Source organism: Podarcis raffonei, chromosome 3, assembly GCF_027172205.1.
Source record: "Podarcis raffonei isolate rPodRaf1 chromosome 3, rPodRaf1.pri, whole genome shotgun sequence".
In the NCBI taxonomy this organism is placed as follows: domain Eukaryota; kingdom Metazoa; phylum Chordata; class Lepidosauria; order Squamata; family Lacertidae; genus Podarcis; species Podarcis raffonei.
The window spans coordinates 40342666-40363255 of NC_070604.1; the positions used below are offsets into that span (position 1 = coordinate 40342666).

A 20590-nucleotide genomic window follows, 5' to 3' on the forward strand; every position below is an offset into this window, starting at 1 on the left:
CCCCTCGTTTTTGTGGTTTCCAATTATGTGTTTAAAAGTTGGTGGAACAACACAGCAACTTCTACATAGCTGCATTTTCAGTGTGTGAATCAGGTCTGAGCCTACTTACATCTTCTATCCCACAAATGTTGATGATAATTCAGCAAAATTATTGTTATTATTAGTAGTACTAGTTGTATTTTAATTTATTACCCACCCTTCACCCTAGGGTCCCAGGGTGGATTACAGCAACTAAAATATGTCTAAAACAGTTAAAAACAGCTTACAATCACATACAAAAAAAATAAATCTCGGCAGTTTTCCTGTGTAGCTCTGCTATGATACCACAGTGACCTCTAGTGTTGCCAACAGATATAGGAAAAAGCAGAAAAATACAGAACTCACAAAAACATGGCAGTGTGTAGATACAGGAGTGAAATATAACAAAAGAAAAAAGCAATCAAGGCATTTGGAAGGGAAAAAGAGCTACATCTAGTGACTTGAAACAATATTCAGAGTAATATCCAGACCTATCAACTGTCCTACTTTTTTTGTAGGAAATATCCAGTTATGTTGGTTTGTAGTTATAGCTTAGACTTGAGCTCATAAAACCAGCTACGAACCTTAATGAACTTCAAATAATGTCATTTGCAAGCTAGCTATAAGCAGATTCCCTAGATTATTATTTTACTCAGTAAGAACAAAACAGAATAATTCTTCAGTTTACTCTTCAACCTTAAAAAATACAAGGGTAACTTTTACTTTTAGCAGCCATTTAGGAATGTAATCCAAATGAAGGCAAGTATTAAATTATCTACAGAAGTTTCCTCATCTTTATTTCTATTAGGTAGAGGACCATACTAGGTCCTAAGTAATACTTCTGTATGAGAGACAATTGCTTACGTGATGGAACTTTTCTTTCTTGCACACTGCTCTTTTTTATGTTTACCATCTGAATTTCCTGGAAGATAGCTTGCAGATAGCCTAGACGGTTGTTCCACATCTGGAGCTGTATGTAGTTTTACCACCTCTCATTTCGAGGGTGAAAATATTGCTTTATCCTGCCTGTTTCTATTGGCATTCCTATAGTGAGTATAAGTTGTACTCTGGCCTTGCATTCATTGCAATGGGGCAGGGGGATTTGGAGGTGGGCCTTCATAGCACATCTCCACAATTCCATACACTAAATCATATGAACACTTATATTTATGTGTTTCTGATTGCCATTTCTGTTTGCGTAACTCTCTACCACAGTCATAGTTCAGTCTCCAGCTTTCAAGCAATATTTATTATAATTATACCTATCAAGTATATCCTGGGGGGGGGGGAGAGAATAAAACAAAGTATATAATCTGAGCTATATGTAGGCAGCAGTGTTGGAAAAAAAGAAGAAACAGAGTATAAATACAAAAAATGCAATAGGCTAATGACCTGCAGGATCCCTTCCAACTGTACAATTCTATTATTGTTCCATCAAGACAAACATTTTGGTTTCCATCACTGAACATTCCTCCCCCCATGTCCAATTCTGGGGGTTCTCCTGGCAGCCTCAGAGCCAATATGGGGGAGGAGGGAGAGGAGGAAAGCTTCATTGAACAAATGAATATCCTTGTGTAGAGTTTCTGCTGATGGGATTCTTTAGTTGAATCTTGCCCAATAGTTAAGGGGAATGGCATGCTATAAGAAGCAAAGGAATTTTAAAATGCACACTTTTATGGTTAAGCAGGGAGATTAGATTAAGACAGTTCTGGAAACAGGTACTCTCTCAGCAACTAAGAACTTTTTAATACAATGTTTCTAATATTAAATTGTGGTAATATGATTTTAGTACTCCCTCCATTTGTCCAGCATGTGCTTGATTTGTTGCATATGATCTCCTGCCTGATCTCTGCTTGCACTGCGGATAAGATGTACTAAGTTGCATGTGCAATTTTTATTATTATCTATAAACATCATAACAATGGTGCCTCATAATTTCATTTTATATTCTCATACAGAACATTCCTTTTTAGATTGGAGCTAGGCATAGGGAACAGTACGTTGTAAAGTTTCTCGGTAATTCTAGAACACACTTCCATTTACAATGTTTTGTGTATTGTCATGCTGCAGTAAGATGCAAGGACCATGACAAGTGGAACAGACAGGAACTCAACTTGATTAGCAGCTATAGCAACAGGCAGATAATCTTTGCCACATGTATCTTGATGGATTTGCTTCTACAAGAACTTTATGTTCTTACTGCAGAAACCAGTAAAATCTGGTCCAGTTCTAGAGATTTTTCCACTTGCAATACAAACATCATATTTCTGTCTAACTCCCTGCCCATTCAAGAAGCAAAGAGCAATGGCAGAGCTAAATCTATGAACCCCAGCACCATTCCACATCTCTTCCAACATGGAATCTCCATTTGTGTCTTACTGATGTATAGTGACTGGCTACAACCCTAGACACACGTACTAGAGAGTGTCCTATTTAATTTAGACATACCTCTGAGTAATTTTTTTTAAGGATTGCACCATGCAAACATTACTAGTGTTCAGCTGAGAGTAACGTATATATTTCACATGAAAATGTGAACGAAGATTACTCTGCAACTTTTAATTTCTAAATGCCCTTTTTTTGCAAGTAAACAAGAGAATCATTCAAAAATAAGCAGCCTGCATCTTTGATGTTTTTGTTTAGATGTGAAATCTGAAGCTATAGATCATCTTTGATCCGCTAACAGTTGACTGATTTTCCAACCCCAGTTCATTAGTGTGCTTTGGGGCTATCAGCTGCAAGAAATTCACCAGTGTATGTCACACTCTTGTGAAATACTCATTTCATTGATAATACTTATTAGATATTTTGTTAATTTTCTTAATGTTTGTTTTTGTCTTGTCCAAATGAGTGTTGTAATACGGAATTTGAAATGTAATGTTTGCTAATAATGTTTGTGGAGTATTAAAGTCTTGTTTTGGGGGGAAATGCATGTATAACAAAAATAATCTTGCTTGCTGTAACTCTTAACAAATGGCATGCAAAAAAAGCACTTGACAATATTATTCCTAGATTATTAGAAATGCACTGACTTATGCTATGCTACTTTAAGACATAGTTACAACTGTCTAAAGGTTTAAAACTGAAGTTTTGCTATGACATTTGATAAGCTTTTATATTTATTTTACTTTATTTCATTTTTTATAATATAGGACGTAAACAATGTATTTTTTATTCAGTAGATAACACAAAATGATTATAATCCCTAGGATATTGAAAATGAATGCAGCTATCTCAAAATTTATCTAAAAATAAAATACAGAAAATAGGAATTGTACATGCACCCATTGTCCCTTATGTGAGGGGAATATATATATATATATATATATATATACAGTTCCCTAGCAGAAACATTTTAGAGTGAAAGGCTAGCCACCCCAAAACTTATGAGAGCCACTGCAAAGGGGAGGAAGGCCACAATTCTTCCTCCTCCTGAGATCCCTCCACAAGACTGGAGTATGCACCTGAGGATCTTGGCCTTATTACCCCAATCCAGCAATATGATCCAGGTGGGAGGGTTCATGCACTGGCATGAAATTATCTCTCTTTCCAGAACAGCTTTCCCATTCATTTCAGTGAAGGGAGCTGTTTTACAAAGCCATTCCTTTGAAATGAAAGGTGACCCCCCCTCCACACATATAATAGATTCATAGAACCATCTGAGTGCACCCTGTTCAGTAGATTGGGACATATATGTACATCTATTCAGCACTGTACAACAATTACAGTGAGTTGGAATGAAGTATGAAGTAAAATAAATTTTCTGCTTTCAGTCAAAAACTGAGCTTTAAGGAACGGGTACGGATGGCTAGCCCACGTGGACAGAGTATCAAGAACAGGCAAGCTTCAGTTGGTGACAGGAGATCACCAAGTACTGATATTACGGCAGAGGGCAGCCCAACAAAAGTCCAAAAGAGCTGGAGCTTCAATGACCGAACACGCTTCCGACCTTCCCTACGTTTGAAGAGTTCACAGCCCAAGCCAGTGCCAGATAGTAAGGTTTATTTGTTTTTTTAAAATATCAAGTGTTTTACTCATTGTAGTTATCATCCAGCTTACAACCACAAATTTGACTTTCATCATAGTAAAGCTACACAGACATTTAGGAGGTTCTGTGCTTTGATCCTAATCTTGCTGAAGCCATGCTTCTCCTACTGCTGCTTAATTTAAAGGTACTTTATGTGTCTGTACCTTCACATATACAGGGCAGTCCAGAGATTATATGGACTGTATCTGGTCATTAACAGGCAGGCTACAAACCCTATCGTACCTGTGTACAACAGAGGGATGAAATCTGGTGATAGTTTCTCATACTACATGGGATACAGTACACTCTGGCACTCATCACAGTGTCTCATTGCGACAGAGGCGGTTTAGTCATGCTGGCCACATGACTCAAAAAAAAGCTGTCTGTGGACAAACGCCAGCTCCCTTGGCCTGAAAAGCGAGATGAGCGCCACACTCCATAGTCACCTTTGGTTGGACTTAACTGTCCAGGAGTCCTTTACCTTTTACAAACTGGAAAGGGTGCCACTAAGTCCAAGAGGACACCAAAGTAGTTTACAAGCAGAGTCAAGGAAGTTTCTTTCAGAAAATGGAAGTCTTACCCAAATGAGACACATACATACACACGCAGAGAGAGAACTTTGACAAAAGAAATGAAAGTAGACAATAAGGAATGTGAAAAAAATGTAAAGAGCATATTGCTTTAAAAAAGACCCTTTCTGCCTAAATAATAATAATAATAATAATCAGAACCAGGAAGCCTACTACAGAGCTGGTTATGGTATTTCTTAAAAGAGATTGCAGAAAAGCTGGATGAATTCTGTGTGGCTTTTTGCACTACAGAAGATTACTAATATTTTAGGAGGGAGATCTGACAAACTGAGCCAAATAGAACTTTCTAGGCCTTTTGGATGAATTCAAAATAAACAAACCTCCTTGGTCTGCTTGACAAACTCATCTGGAAATCGAAAGTTGTCACCGCCCCCCCCCCAAAAAAGTTTTGCCTACTTTTAGTTCTTTTTTATTACTGTGAACAGTACCTACATTTAAAGCTACTTTTGTTACATGCTGGTAGTAGGCCATGTTCTAAAACTATTCAGTTTGAATTTGTGGTTTTTTTCCTAAAGGAATCTATTTAATCTGTATCCAAACCATTCAATCTTTCCAGCCTGTTATATGAGATAATTAGTATTCAATATATCTTGAAGGGATGGTGCAACTTACTAACCCATCAAAGTGTTCCATCATGAGAAAGTGCACAGACATTTCACGTTATTAATTAAAAAGAACTCTACAAGGATGCATTTGATTTCCATTCCTATTTTTGTAAGCTCACATGAATTCTGCCCTTTCATTGCCTTCAGTGTGATTTTGCAGTCGTCAGGGTTAGAAACTTATTTTTAAAAATGGAAACACTGTTATGGCATCCTCAATTTACTTCTTCCCTTGTCCTTTTATATTATTTATGTCTTTTTAATGACTATTTTCATTTGTACAAAAACACTTTCTTCTCAGTTGAACTGTCTTGGTCTCTGGTCAGTCTCTATTCAGTTCCTTAGTGGTTTACAATGAATAATTTTCATATATAATACACTTTCCTGATAGATCTGCATGGTTTACAAGACATATATTAAGAATGACAGGTGTCTGTTTAATGAGTGTTGCCTACCTAGGCTTGCCAGCTTTTTTGCAGCTGATGCATCATTGCATCTCCATAACACATAGTGTTTCAGCAGCTGAAGTTTTTGCTTTTCTGAGTTAAAAAGCAAAAAAGGGGTAACAATCCTGTGGCCCTCCCAATCACCATCCCTTCCCCATCATAGTCAGATCTGTGAAGTACACAGGACATTGGAATAAGTATGATTGGTACCCTCCGGCGAACCAACCGGAGTGCCTGAGTTCAAAGCATTGTATGAGAAACTACCCAGAGTTAAGAAAGAAAAAGCAAAGAAAGCCACAGTATAGTGACTATAGCCTACTGTTTCATGATGGAATCATTAAGTCACAGTTAAAATGTGATTATCATTTTAACCATAGAACTATTGCTCTTACGGCTTTTAAGACATCTTGCAATTCTGCATAATTATTCGAAACAGAAGGATTTTGTTCTAATTAAATAAAAAAGCTTTATGTGCCAAAGGCTATCAGAAATTAGTATTTAATTCTCAGATAAATATTAGTAAGAAATCCAATGTGGGGTGCTGAGTATGGGGCCAAAATTTGGCAGCCCTAGCTTACCCTGCTGCAGTTGAGTTATATTCAGAAACATAGTGCCTCTGACCTAAGAGGTAGTATTTAGCCATCATGACTAGCAGTCATTGATAGACAGCTTTAAAAGACAAATTCATGAAGGATAAGGCTAACAGTGTGATGGAGTGGAAGTGCCAGTACCCAATAATCTGTCAATAGGCAAATGTATCTGCCTGTAATAATTCTGAGCCCCCTAATTAATAAAATTGCCCCTGAAAACAGGACTCCCAAAAAAACCTATTTTAGAATATACTTCTGTTTTTGGCCTCAAAGAGTTAAGCTGCTGAAATGGGACTTGACTTGGGTCATTCTTTCAGTACATCAGCAGAACTTAGAAGAGAGGACTTTAGACCTTGATCAATGCTTGATTACTGCCAGCATTTGACAGTTCTCACAAAACAAGCAAATAGGATGATAAAAGTGTTTCTATTTTGTTGAGTAGGCAGATATACCTTGGCTGTTGCTCACTCTAAGAACAGCACTCTAAGGAAAAAATGAAAGCTGCATTTATAGTTCCACTCTTGCCAAGGTAAACCACAAAAAATATTGCTGAAATTTACACTATCTTACAGAACTATCCAAAGCCGTAATCAGCCCTGGTGAGAGGTCAGATGGAGTGGAGTTGTCCCTCTGCCCAGCCCTGTCCAGCTACCCCATCCTTTGCCATTTGATGGGCTCTGCTGTTTTCTCCTGCTCTGGAAGCTAGGACCCAAACCAATGGATTCAAATTACAAAAAAGGAGATTCCAACTAAACATCAGGAATAATTTTCTGACAATAAAAGCTGTTTGACAGTGGGGCAGTCTTCCTCAGGAGGTGGTGTACTCTCCTTCACTGGAGGTTTTTCAGCAGAAGTTGGATGGTCATCTGTAATGGATGCTTTCATTGAAATTCCTGCATTGCAGGAGGTTGGACAATATGACCTTCAGGGTCCCTTCCAACTCTACAATTCAATGATTCAAGTAGACATATGCTATCCAAATGTCCTGGCAGATAATTCAAATAAAACTGACATTTATAAGCAATGCATTCAGATGTAGCAAGGGCAGTAAGGCCATTGGACCACTGCTATTTGTCCTTCCAGTTTTGAAGGATAAATCTGGCAAACATAAAGGCTCACAAAATACACTTTTTTTGTCCTGCTGTTAGTCTTTATATCATAGGAGTGGAATTTAAATGGACATCTGCAACTATCAGGGATTTCTCCAATTCCACTTCCAGCATCCATCTGTATTAGTGACTTCCTATAAAGACACTGGGAAGCCCAATATACCCAGAACATCATTTTTTGCTGAATAAATTAAGTCTAAGTCCATATAGATTCTAACAGAATTTTCAGTTATTTGAGCTGTATAGCACACTCTATTCTATTATTTTCTAAGCTTCTACATGCCTACTTTACAGAATTCCAGTAAGCTTTTGTAAACAGTTACAGGTTAAATTTTCTGTAAAGACCAATTATTCCCTCCAGCAAGATTATTTTGAGTTCGACAGCTTTTAGAATATTTGACCTTTTCATACTTTAATTGACCCTTGCATTCTCTATAGGTATGCATATCATTTATGTGGAATTTCTCTTGCAGCTGAAGCCAGTATCGCTACAGATGATGTATATGATGAAAGAGGATGCCAGTGTGATGTCTCAGTAGAAGATCTCACCCCTGCACTTAAAACAGTAATCAGAGCTATCAGGTAGGTGGCAAATACATTAACAAGAGAAAACACATCAAACTTCACAGATGTACCTAGAAGAAATACTATCACAACAAATTGTAGGGACACTGTACTTGGATTGAATCAAAGTCCAGCTGCACTTCAGATTACGCAGTCATCTGTTAACTGAGATGGAAGAGGGAAGTTTAGGCCACTTCTTTCTACCTTGCCTATTGGGTTTTCAGGGCAGCAGGTGCCTGTAACATAACTATACTTAATGTACAGTATATATGAAAAAGGAAAATATGTCAGAATAAAATAGCATTAGAAATAAGCCAGCAGCAAAGTACTTCTTCCCTGATTACTAAGAGAAAAACATATATTTTATAATTGATTTCTATTTCTTGCCTCATTTCATCATAATCAAAACTATCTAGCCTCCCAAAGTTGCTGAAGCTTGACAACTTTTATTGGAATGATGAATTGGAGTTATGAAAGAAAGGTTCTAGTGGAGGAGGTAGACTCTCAGCGAATGTGTTCTAGGATTGGGTTTCAAAACAGAAACAACCAAAGCAATTAAATGAATAAGCTGCTGGTCTAACTCAAATAAACAGTAACAATTTAATAATTAATGAGAAGCAAAATGAATACACAAAGTTTCCTTTTGCAAAATGAAAATTTAAGCACCTTATATAACACAATGTTTGGAACAATTTCCATGTGATAGTGTAATATAGTAAATGTACAGTACAGCTGGGACCATAACTGTGACAGAGGTACACTGAAAACACAGGTCTGTTGCTGTCACATAGCTTGGGTGTTAAGGATAAAACTTCATTTGCAGAATCTAATGAAGTTATTTGGGATGGAGTTATTTCTTGGCATTAGTGAAAACAATCTCTCTTTTACATTCACCTAAACCTGCACAAGTTTCTCTCAGTCTATGGAAAGTGCTTATCCTTCAGTATAAGCATGATATTGGGACAGTTGATATCAAGAGTGGAACATCTTCTCCAACCCAAGAACCACATTTTCTTGGGGCCAACCTTCCGGCAACTGCATGCCTGTAGTTTGTGGGCTCAAGGTCAAAACAGGGTGAGACAGTGGCTATAACTCTTACAGTAGTTTGCAATAGTTGACCACATTACAGTCGTGCAGAAGCCAGGGGTTTCTGCACACACCCACATACCATGCAGCATCCTCTATATTGGCAAGCAAGAGGCATTGTCCCAGTTCCAGGCAAAGGCAGTTAAAGGTGTGAAGTAGGCCAGTGAGGAGTGTAGCAAGAAAGGGGTTATGGCATTGGGAAGGGGGGGAGTTACGAGAGCCAGATAGAAGGCCATGTTTGACCCACTGACTGGAGGTTCCCCACTTGTTTATATTTTCATTTATCATGGTACAGTAGAAATAATGGGTTGTAGTGCTAAGGGAAGTGTTACATCAGCACAAGAATTTTTCTCCATCTCCTTCCTCCTTGTGCCCCCTAAATGTGTTCTGAGGTTTTCCCCAACACTTCAGAATATATTTAGAAATAGTGCAGGTCATGTACAAAGCAAAGGGGGGTGAGTTCCATTGCACTAGCATTAATCCTTGTGCTAGCACAAATATTTAGTTGAATACTACCCCATGGAATGGAGCCTCTTAAGCACATTTAATTTCCTAAATAGTTCTCAGTAAAAATATTATCATCCTTAGCCTATCTAGAATTGCTGATTATTTTGTGTGAGCTTATTGATTGGCCACTTTCATGGCCTTGTTTTGATGTATAAAGTGCATATGGATAATTAATCTAGATCATATTTCTTGTATAGAATCATGAAATTTCATGTTGCCAAAAGGAAATTTAAAGAAACTTTGCGTCCCTATGATGTTAAAGATGTCATAGAACAGTATTCGGCAGGCCACCTGGATATGTTGTGCAGAATTAAAAGTCTTCAATCAAGGTAAGGGATGGAAATCCTTTTACAAATAGGTTCCTTCATATAAACTGCCTTTTATCTTTAGCGTGGCAAAAACCAAGCTTTGTGTTTTAACACTACTGTGTCTCCTTGATACTAATTTTCTTTGAGCTTTTGCAGATTGTGCCCACAAGTTCATTTGTGTCTGAAATAAAAAATCAGATTTAAAAGCAACAGTGGACAACTGTCTACAGATATTTGTGCATTAACCACTAAACAGATAGTTGTCACTCTTGACAACTCTGATCAGTGTTCTGACGGGTAGCAAACTGATTCTAGGCAACTACAGTGGTACCTCAGGTTAAGTACTTAATTTGTTCTGGAGGTCTGTTCTTAACCTGAAACTGTTCTTAACCTGAAGCACCACTTTAGCTAAATGAGGCCTCCTGCTGCCGCCAGAGCACGATTTCTGTTCTCATCCTGAAGCCAAGTTCTTAACCTGAGGTACTATTTCTGGGTTAGCAGAGTCTGTAACCTGAAGGGTCTGTAACCTGAGGTACCACTGTACTTTCCTTTTTCCCCACAGTTAATTGGCCAACTCAAAAGATAAAATTGACAGTCATTTGTTTGAAAGGAGAAATCACTGTGTGCAGTAGAAACAAAAAAAGCCCTTCATCATGGCCAGAATCTATACCCATTTTTTTAGAATGCACCTGCATTCCAAAATGAAAATTATGTTTGTAGGGTCCAAATGAAAGTACTCTTACCTGTTGAAGTGATCTTGCACACTTGTATATTTAATTACCTTGCAGGGTTGACCAGATTCTTGGAAGGGGACAAATTGCGTCTGATAAAAGAAGTCGAGAGAAAAATACTGCAGAGAATGAGGCAGCTGATGACCTTAGCATGCTAGGGCGCGTAGTCAAGGTGGAAAAACAGGTAACATGACTCTCAAACATCACGAGTCCCATTTTATTTTATTGATCACTATTTCAGTAATTTAAAACATGTTTTTAATATATGGAAAGTAAAATAATTTCCTCTGGTATCTACACCGAAGTCATTTTGTGTGCAAAATTATTCTTCTAAGGTGTCAGTGGCATTTTGTACTTTTATTCTTCTTTGTTGTGTCAGTGGGACTGAGCCAGTTTTAAGTGAATAGAACTGGCCTAGAAAACTGTAGTCATAGCATAACTGTACATAGCATAGCTGTACAGAAATATCTCCACAAGTTCCATACATTTGGGTAAAATTTCACTGGAGCTACTTGAATGGATTCATTTTTCACCAAAATTTAACTAGCCTTTCTTTGCAGATATTGTGGTTGGCAATCTGTCATGGATGTTTTTAGCGGAGCTTCCTGTATTGCAGGGGGTTGGAGTAGATGACCCTTGGGTCCCTTCCAACTCTAATATTCTATGATTATTTATATATGTATGCTTGGTTTATAATATTTGGTACTCATAGACAATTTTCTTCTTCCACCGCCAGGTTCAATCCATAGAGTCAAAATTAGACTCACTACTAGATATCTACCAACAGGTCTTGAAGAAAGGATCTGTATCTGCACTGACTTTGGCTTCATTTCAAATGCCAACTTTTGAATGTGATCAAACTTCTGATTATCAAAGCCCTGTAGATAGTAAAGATTTGTCTAGCTCTGCCCAGACCAGTGGATGTGTATCCAGATCAGCCAGTGTCAACATGCCATGTGGCCTACAGCTTATACTGACACCAAATGAATTTAACCCTCAAGCTTACTATGCGTTTAGTCCAACTATGCATAGTCAAGCCACACAGGTGCCAAATGATGAACCTGCAACTCTATCAGCTAATAATGCACTAAACCAAATACACCAGACATCTAAGCCAACAACACCTACAACGTTACAGATACCACCTTTTTCATCAGTAAAGCATAACAATAGGCTGGAGCCTATACATGTTATTCCCGTGAGCACACAGGAAAATACTTCTGATGTCACCGCTTGCCTTGTTGCTTCAAATGATAATGGACAAATTGCACAGTCCAGTGTGACAAAGGATCTCTCATGGAGAAAAAGCCTTGATACAGAAGGGGAACCCTTGGTCTCAGTGAAACCAATAGTACAAATGGATATAGGGAAATCGCTATCTGTTCAAAACCTTATACAGTCAACAGCCGAAGAACTGAATGTACAGATTTCTGGTAGTGACACCAGTAGCTCAAGAGGTAGTCAAGAATTATACAGCAGATGGAGGGAATCAAAATTATTTATAACTGATGAAGAATTGGAAGCAGAGAGAGAAAATGAGACTTTCGAAGGCATTTCCCACCCATTAGTGGAAACGACTCTCTCTACAGACTCTCTAAGGACTGGAATGTCAAGATCATCTCAAAGCATTTGCAAGCCAGGGGATGGTGCAGATGCTCTCAGCCTGCCTCATGTCAAACTTAAATAGCATTTTGTGGATTTTGTTCACATGCTGAGTAATCCTTTCAGTCATACATATCAGAGCATGGACTATTTTGAAAGCCCTTTTAATGATTTTTTAAAAAATTAAATTAATCAGAAAGAAAGGCAGTTGTATGAGTCCATATCTTTTAGCTGCATGAAAATGCATGTTTAGGAGATGGAAAAATTCAATTTATATCTGCAGTACATTGGTTCTTTCATTTAGTACAGTAGGTATAAATGAGTAATCTACAAAACTAATGCTAGAGGTTTATTAAACAACAACAGATCTGAACATGTAGAAACCATGTTTCTAAAGTACGCAAGTAAAATTCTCAAGATAATAAAGCACTTTGCTTTTGGTTAAAATAAATATTTGCCCTGAATTAGACCAGTTATGTTTGCAACAAAAACTACTATATGCAGCTGCTAATGAAGGAACACCCATAATAAAAGATTAGAAATGGCTGCTAGTTGCAAGCTTCCTTAGTGTCTGTATCTCTTTGGAGATATAATACTGAGACAAAGCATTTTGCACAGCACTTTTTTTAGGTTAGGACTGACCTTTTTTCCCTTTTGCTATGAAATGTACACAATTCCAAGTTATCAGGGATGACCTTCAATGTGAATTTTTCTCTTGTCTCAAACTTTCTGAACATATTGATGGTCCTCTTGTGAATCTGAAGAATTTTGGCAGAAATCTCTACAAGGGAGAAACAGAAGCTTGCTTCAGATGTAATATCTTCTCCTTTTATGATGTAGTCAGTCCTCAAGTTCTGAGGCTGAATGATAGCACAAGCAAAGATTGGGGAGAATAGAAAAAGTACTGTATGAGGTTGGAGAGATAAAAAAAACAGTGGAAAGTAGAACAGGGAGAAAATAGAATAATTATTTTTCAGGAGTTAAGAAAAAAATAAAAATAAAAGAGTATGCACAAGCACAGGTAAAAAAAATATGTAGATAGAAAGAAGGAATGAAGGGTTAATCATTTGTCCTCCCCACAAAGACTAAGGAAATACAACTCATCTGACAGTGAAGACTACCTGTCAGATCCTCCAAGTATTTGTTCTTGGAAGGTGTGCTGGGAAGAAAGAAAGGTTTACAGAACTGCCTGTAGAGGTTTTAACAATGGGAACCTAGAAACGGGTGTGACTTTCGAATAGATGTTTCAGAACAGTCTTTGTCCCCAAACTCTATCCACAGAGGTTTGTGATTCACAGCTTCCAGGAAATCGAAGTTTATTCCCCCCCAAAAAAAATGTATTTTACTTCCCAAATTTTATTAAGACTAATATAAAGCAACAATACTAGTAAATATTTACAATGTCATACCTAAGCTTTGCCACAGAAATCTTTTAAAAGCCTATAAGCACATTCCAATCTCACTTCCCATTGGTAACAAATGTTTCTATTTATTATATCCCCTCCTCCCGAAATATACATTCTGTGTATGCTCATGAGCAGGATGTCCTGTGCTCAACCTTCTCTAGTGATTCCAAAGGCATTCCACAAACTGAAGGATGCCACTACTAGCTCACTCAGAGCATGTGATCGTTTACAAGCCAGCCCTGCTGAGAATGATGTTATACATAAAAATGTCACAAGAGTCTTAATCATGGTTAAATACTGCAGATTGTACTGCAAACAATTTGAACTGTTTACATCTGTTGTAGTTTCTGCCTCCATTGTTCTTTTATACAAAATAAATTTCTTGATGTTTCCTCTTAATCTTATGTGAAAGTACAAACAAATTGTAAATTGTTTATACTGTGTCATTCATATGATACCTGCAGATGATTAATGCTGTTCTGCAGCGTTTGCTTGGTCAAAGCTCATGGTAAATACAAAGAGAAGGCACACTGAAGCACATGGCTGTCTTTCACTTCCCACATAATTTTCTACAGTTTACCATTACAATTTGCTGTATAATTTTTGCTGAAAGTTGATGGCTGTAAAATGTTTATGTGAACAAAAACAGATTTTCCAGAATATTTACAAGGAGGCACCTAAGCAAAATATATTTACAAGGAGGCAACTGGAGGTGCCTAAACAAAATTTGTCCTCCCAACAGATCATTTCTGCCCATCTACTTGTCAAAAGCAGAGCAAAAAGAGGTGTGTTGATGAGTTGCATCTGTTGCAAACTATGGGGGGAAGGGAGAGGAGCATATAGTTTATGCCTGTCACTCCTTCCTCTGTTATATAAAATATACTTCTGTCAAAACAAGTTCCGAGACAAGAGTTTAAATACTTCCTTATTTAGATATCTGCAGTTTATCCGGCCAAAGCTATTTTTCCCTATTAAAAAAATAGAATACAGACAATAGACCTTTATTTTATGTATTGAATGTTTAATAGTGCCTTTTTGTGCTTCATGTGAAATCTAGCTTAACAAAGGAGCTAGAGCAAAGGCACAAGGCAAGCAACACGTGTACAAATAATTAGACCTGCTTTCCATTTTAAATAGATGAACATGCAATATCATTCCATCACGTCTATGGAGACAACAGCATCTAAATGGAGCTCCATTTCAGCTATGGGTTAGAGAGGGTTGCTGCTACAAGGCAACTATGGTTGTCTTGGCTTAGATGATTCACCTACCAGAAATTGCTATTTTTGCCTTAATCAGAGGACATTCTTGAGTCCTCCTTGTTTTAATTATGCACATAATTTGAAAGTTGGCTACTTTCAAAATACATACAAATCAGGAATACCTTTGCAAAGTTACAGCTAACAATTCGTATTCTCACTCCATCCCCAGCACACACATACACCCCTTTGCACTGGCAGGATTTACAAATGCTATTCTAAATGTACATGGTCTTTTTTCTACTGTTACACTGATGACACTGGTACATTTTAAAAAACAATTATGTGAAGGTTTTGATTTTTAATATGAATGTTCAAGTGTGGATTTCATATATCATCAATGGGAGTTCCTAGATGCACAACATAGCATGTGGGTCATCTTTCCTCCTGCTGAAATAATTACCAAATTTTCATGTTGAATACTACTGAACTCACCACAATGATAATGAAGTATAGGAGCAGGGACAGAATGAACGTCTCCATTGTTATTCATTGAGAGCTGTCAATCTCCCTGTGTATTAGAGCATATGAAAGCTGTAAAAACAACAAAACAGGAGGGAATAATTTGATCCTTCCGAACGATTTGAGGATTACAAGGTAAACGATTAATTTTATTTTGATAGGTATGTCACATGTTCCAAGTTGAAGAAAGAACTCAACATAATAATTCTGATGATAGTATCTAAAATATATATTTTCTTCTTGCTCATATGATATAGTTTTATTTAAATAAAGATAACAGTGTTCAAACTTAGAATTCAGTATATCACACTAACCACAGTAAATGTGTATGAGATATTCATACCTAAACAGACTGCTGTCATTAAACACAATGGCAGTTGCTTCTGTCCATCTGACCAGACAAATCAATCCAATACACTTTATAAAATTGTATTGCCCATGAGTTTATATATGTACTGAACTATTCAAAAATTCTGTTAGCTTACCTCAACAAGTGTTGTCAAGGTTAAGAAAATGCAGGTTTGAGCTCCAAGTTTTCCTAAGCATCTGTTTAAAGTGTGAATGACATTGTTCCAAATATTTCCTGAGGAAAATAATACTTCCCTAAATTAATCCAGATGTCATGTTGACTCTAAAAATTAATGCACAAATAGTAACAGAAAGCAGATAAAGAAAAGCGTTATGCTAAAGCACAGTAAAATTTAGCAAAAAGAAAAATGAAATATATAAGCAAAAGCAAGCTGAAGCATGGTGTATAAGTGCTGTATTCAATGGGACTTATTTCTATTAAGGGCCAAATTACATCACACAAAGGTGTATATGATAGCCTGCTGCCCTTGTTCTCTACAAGATGTACTGGAATGTATAATTGAGCAGAAAAATGAATGTGATGCGGGGAGGCAGTGCTTAACTCTTTCTGCCCGGTATTTCGACATTCTCAATAATTCCCTCATGAGGTGGCTTATTAAAGAGGGAAACGAAAAAAGAGATACTGGGCTAATGTATATGTAATGTGTAGTTTGGCCCTAAAGTTACAATCTTTTATATACTTACATTGGAATAAGCCCTGTTGAACTCTTTCGCCAAAGCATGCTTAAACATGAATGTGTGGGCATCCTGATACAGTAAAGACCGTAACAATTTTGCTTCCCCCATCCCACAATTGCCCTGCTGTTGTGCGACCCAGAGCAAAGCCATGTTGACTTGGCATTATGCCAAAACCCAGGCGCATGGTTTGTCTCACCCTGTGCAGACCATGAGCTGTAGCTAAGGTTTGTTCTTGGCTTCTCTTCTGAGGTTTGTAAGACAAACCAACAGCCCATATTTGGACATGGCTTAGTTCCTTAGCAGCAGCAAAAGCACCGAGGAGTGAAATAACTGATTTTTACTGTGAATACCTACACACTCACTCTTTCAAGCTTGGCCATGGTTTGGCTTAGTTTTATGTTCGAACTGGGCCAGTGGGGACTTACTTGCTTCTGAATGCATAAGGTTGCAATGCATAAGATTTTGTTGTGAATGTGCTTAGAATCACAGCCTTAGTCCATCCTAAATATATGAACATTTCAGTGATCAATAGATTCACACACAAGAATGTTTTGTTTTTGTTTTTAGAATTGGGGCCTTAATAAATAACCATAAGAAGACCAATTTTGACCTGGTGTGATTCTGTTAACTTCATTGGCTTTATTTGCAGAATAATTAGATTTGCCTTTCTGAGCTTCAGCTCCCTTCTTTACCACAAAATTGTTTTAATATTGTTCAAATTGACTGCAACACCAAAAATTGCTATGAATATTTAAATTGTTTCCTAGGTTTTCATAAAATTTCCAGTAATTCAAACAGATATGGAATACTTCCACAAACAAAACCTTTGGCCATTGGGTGTGTTATGAGAAACTAAAACTGGCTACAATATGAGGGGAAAGTGCTTTAAGGTTGGTTGTATGACAGTAATGGAAAAATATAAGGGACATTTCCACTGATGCTAAAATGGCTTAAGCCATTATATTAGAATACAATGTTAATTGTAATTTCATGATAAACTGAATCCATATTGTTGTTAATAAAACAGGTTAAAATAACTATCATGTATATGCTTTTTTCTTTAACTTAAATAAATGCTAGTGGAACACATCACATAAGTTCGTTATGTCTGAGTCTTCAACCTCTGGTTAGCCATGATGCAGTCAAAGCTAAGGAATCAGCATAGCAGGTATTATATCCCATTTGATTCTCCGTTAATCAGTACTGGGGTGTTCTCCTTGGCCTTAGAAGCCTCCTATTACATTGCTTCCTTTTATATTCCTCCTATTCCATGTTCTATACCCTCTCTCCTGACATCATCTCAGTATTGCCTCCTAATTCCCTGAGGTCCTGTGAACTCAATAGACTCCCAAGTCATTCTGTGCTGCTCAGCAACCTCATTGCACTATGCACATTGAATGTAAATATTTTAGTCATCAGATGAGTCTAAAGATCAACACAGGTGCTACGGTTAAACCACCAGATGTATACTCCCACACAGTAACAGATTAAGGTAAAGGTAAAAGTACCCCTGCCTGTACGGGCCAGTCTTGACAGACTCTAGGGTTGTGCGCCCATCTCACTCTATAGGCCGGGGGCCAGCGCTGTCCGCAGACACTTCCGGGTCACGTGGCCAGCGTGACAAGCTGCACCTGGCGAGCCAGCACAGCACACGGAAACGCCGTTTACCTTCCCGCTAGTAAGCGGTCCCTATTTATCTACTTGCACCCGGGGGTGCTTTCCAACTGCTAGGTTGGCAGGCGCTGGGACCGAGCAACGGGAGCGCACCCCACCGCGGGGATTCCAACCGCCGACCTTTCAATCGGCAAGTCCTAGGCGCTGAGGCTTTAACCCACAGCGCCACCCGCGCTGTGTAACAGATTACCTACCCATATTAGAAATGCTAACATATTACTGTCTTTATGCACCTGTTTCAACTAAATATTTCTTACAAATGCACTTTCAACTAAACTCTGTCCTAGTGTTTGTCACCCACAGTAGCAGGTGGTGCTTGATGGGATATGTTTGAACTCTGTGTTGTTTTTCCCACCCCACAATTAGTACTTTCTGAACCCAAGGTCCATTGCAGGCACAAGTGCAAGCATTTGTTTACCTGCCTATGGCCTTTTTTCCATTTCTGAGTTACAAATTTTACAATCTGCCAGACTTAAACAAAACTGGGATAAAATGTGTGTGCGTACGCGCACACGTGCCCAGTCCCACCTGCCGTAGCCCATCCTCTCCAAGTTCTGGAAACCTGAGGTCTATTATGGGCATGCATGCAGATACTGGTTTACATATGTGCCTGACCAATTATTAAAAATAATTTTTGAGATACAAGTTTTCCAACATACCAGACTTGCACAAAACAGGTTAATTTAAAAACAAAAATGATTTTTTGCCATTCTCAGCCTCAGCACTGAGAAGTGCCTCACTAACAACAGTAGAGGGTGATAGACAGTGCACCCAGCAAAATATTGTCACACATTTTTTTAAAAAGGCCACCAATAAGTGCACTAAGGCACTTATGTCCACAGTTATATGACTTCCTCACCTTATAATTCCTCATAATAAATTAAATGGGGAGAATTATGGGCTGCCACTTGGGTCCCATCAGTGAAGAGACTAGGGGCCTCCAAACAACTCTCAGCACCCTTAAACTATAGGTCCCAAGATTCTTTGGGGGAAGCCGTGTTTCAAGTGGTATGATACAACTTTTAATGTATAGGACAGATGGAGCCTTGGATGAGGATGCCCTATGGACAACGCAAAAGCACGCACACATGGAATGCATGAAATAAACTGCCCCATGTATACAGCACAATTCCCAGCTAAATAATGATACAATCATAAACCCCCCAAGAGCAGAGCCACCTGCTTGATCACAGGTAAACTGGTCCAAAATTGTTAAGGGCTTAATATGCTAACAGTAACACCTTGAATTTGGCCCAGCAGCAAACCAGCAACCAGTGCAGATCTCTGAGCACAGGTGTTATATGCTGACTAGGACTCAATCCTGTCAGCAATCATGCTGCAGCATTCTGCATTAGCTGCAGCTTCTGCAAGGGAAGCCCCACATACAGTGCATTGCAGTAATGCAGTCTTGAAGTAGCCAATGTATGAACTACTGTGGCAAGCTTTTCCCAGTCCAAAATAGCCACAGCTGTCGAACCAGCCACAGCTGGTAAAAGGCACTTCTTTTTTTTAAATAATATTTATTAAGAGTTTCAAAATTACAGAAAGAAGAAAAAACAAGAAAAAACAACAACACAATATATAAAAAAGAAAAACGGAAAAAATACATAAAAAATCAATACAACAACACAAGAAAAAAAATTGCAGATCCCTTTTTGTATATCTTTACCTTTCATTTGCTTGTTTCATTGACCTCCTCACACCTCCCTTTTTGTATTCTAGCTTAATTAGTTGTTTCAGCAAATTCTTTCCATCTTTCTCAATTTTTATTTAATAGTTTATCTTAACAGTCTAACCTATTGCTTAACTCAACAGATCCTTTCCATCTTTCACCATATTCTGTTATTCAATTTGCCTTAATTTGTTTAACCTTATCTTGCCGTAAAATGCCTTAGAACTTAAAACTTAATACTTATTATACATAACTCCTTATATCATTTCTACTAAAGCCCGATAGTTTCATTCCAACATTTTCCCCAATATTCATTAATTTACACTAATTCCCAATATAACAATTTTTCTTTATAGACTTTCTTCCAATCTCCATCCAACGTCCCTTCTTCCTGGTCTCGGGTTATGTCAGTCCTTAATGTCCATTCCATCTAGTCCATCAACCTGGTAGTCTTATGTCCGAGGCTCTTAAGTCTCTTCCATGCCCCTTCTGCAGATCTTCTTCTTGTTGTTTATACTTGCACTTTTCCTTGTCTTTTGTTGGTCTCTTTCTTAATTTCTTTCCTTTCTCATTGAAGAGTGGGTCTCTGGGTGTTTCCAGCCCAAAATTGCCTCCCCTCATCAGACCAACCCATTCCCCAGAGTCCCACTCCCCGTGGTCATCAACATAATCCAAAAAATATTCAACAGCATGTTTCAGAGTCCCTCCGAAATTAAGAGCCTCCTCAGCTCCAGACTTCCCCTGGCCCACTCCAAATGCAATCTTCAAAAACAGCGGCTTATGCTCCTGCAGGGCCTCAGATTTCTCCATTTGTATTGCTTGAGGTGCTACCGCAACCTCATCCATTATCTTCTGCACTTGTAAAAGGCACTTCTTGTCACTGAGGCTAC

The 20590-nt window shown here is 38.0% G+C and overlaps 1 protein-coding gene and 1 long non-coding RNA gene across 5 annotated transcripts in view; one reads left to right on the plus strand and one right to left on the minus strand.

Annotated features, from left to right (window-relative positions):
• KCNQ5 (potassium voltage-gated channel subfamily Q member 5) overlaps nucleotides 1–12383 on the plus strand; it is a 260135-nt gene extending 247752 nt beyond the window's left edge. For all 3 annotated transcript variants that reach the window (XM_053381258.1, XM_053381259.1, XM_053381260.1), the window contains 5 exons: nucleotides 3792–4012; nucleotides 7856–7964; nucleotides 9737–9868; nucleotides 10636–10762; nucleotides 11315–12383. In XM_053381258.1, coding sequence (XP_053237233.1) covers nucleotides 3792–4012; nucleotides 7856–7964; nucleotides 9737–9868; nucleotides 10636–10762; nucleotides 11315–12265 — 1540 coding nt within the window. In that variant the 3' untranslated portion in view covers nucleotides 12266–12383. The remainder of the gene's footprint in view (nucleotides 1–3791; nucleotides 4013–7855; nucleotides 7965–9736; nucleotides 9869–10635; nucleotides 10763–11314) is intronic.
• Nucleotides 1–20590, minus strand: part of LOC128410251 (uncharacterized) — a 41107-nt gene that overhangs the window by 15807 nt on the left and 4710 nt on the right. Inside the window, exons 2-5 of one of the 2 annotated variants that reach the window (XR_008329434.1) lie at nucleotides 15793–15938; nucleotides 15281–15379; nucleotides 12823–12961; nucleotides 10591–10670 (exon numbers count right to left, since the gene is read on the minus strand). This is a non-coding gene — a long non-coding RNA (uncharacterized LOC128410251). The remainder of the gene's footprint in view (nucleotides 1–10590; nucleotides 10671–12822; nucleotides 12962–15280; nucleotides 15380–15792; nucleotides 15939–20590) is intronic. The other variant, XR_008329433.1, reaches the window with a different exon arrangement.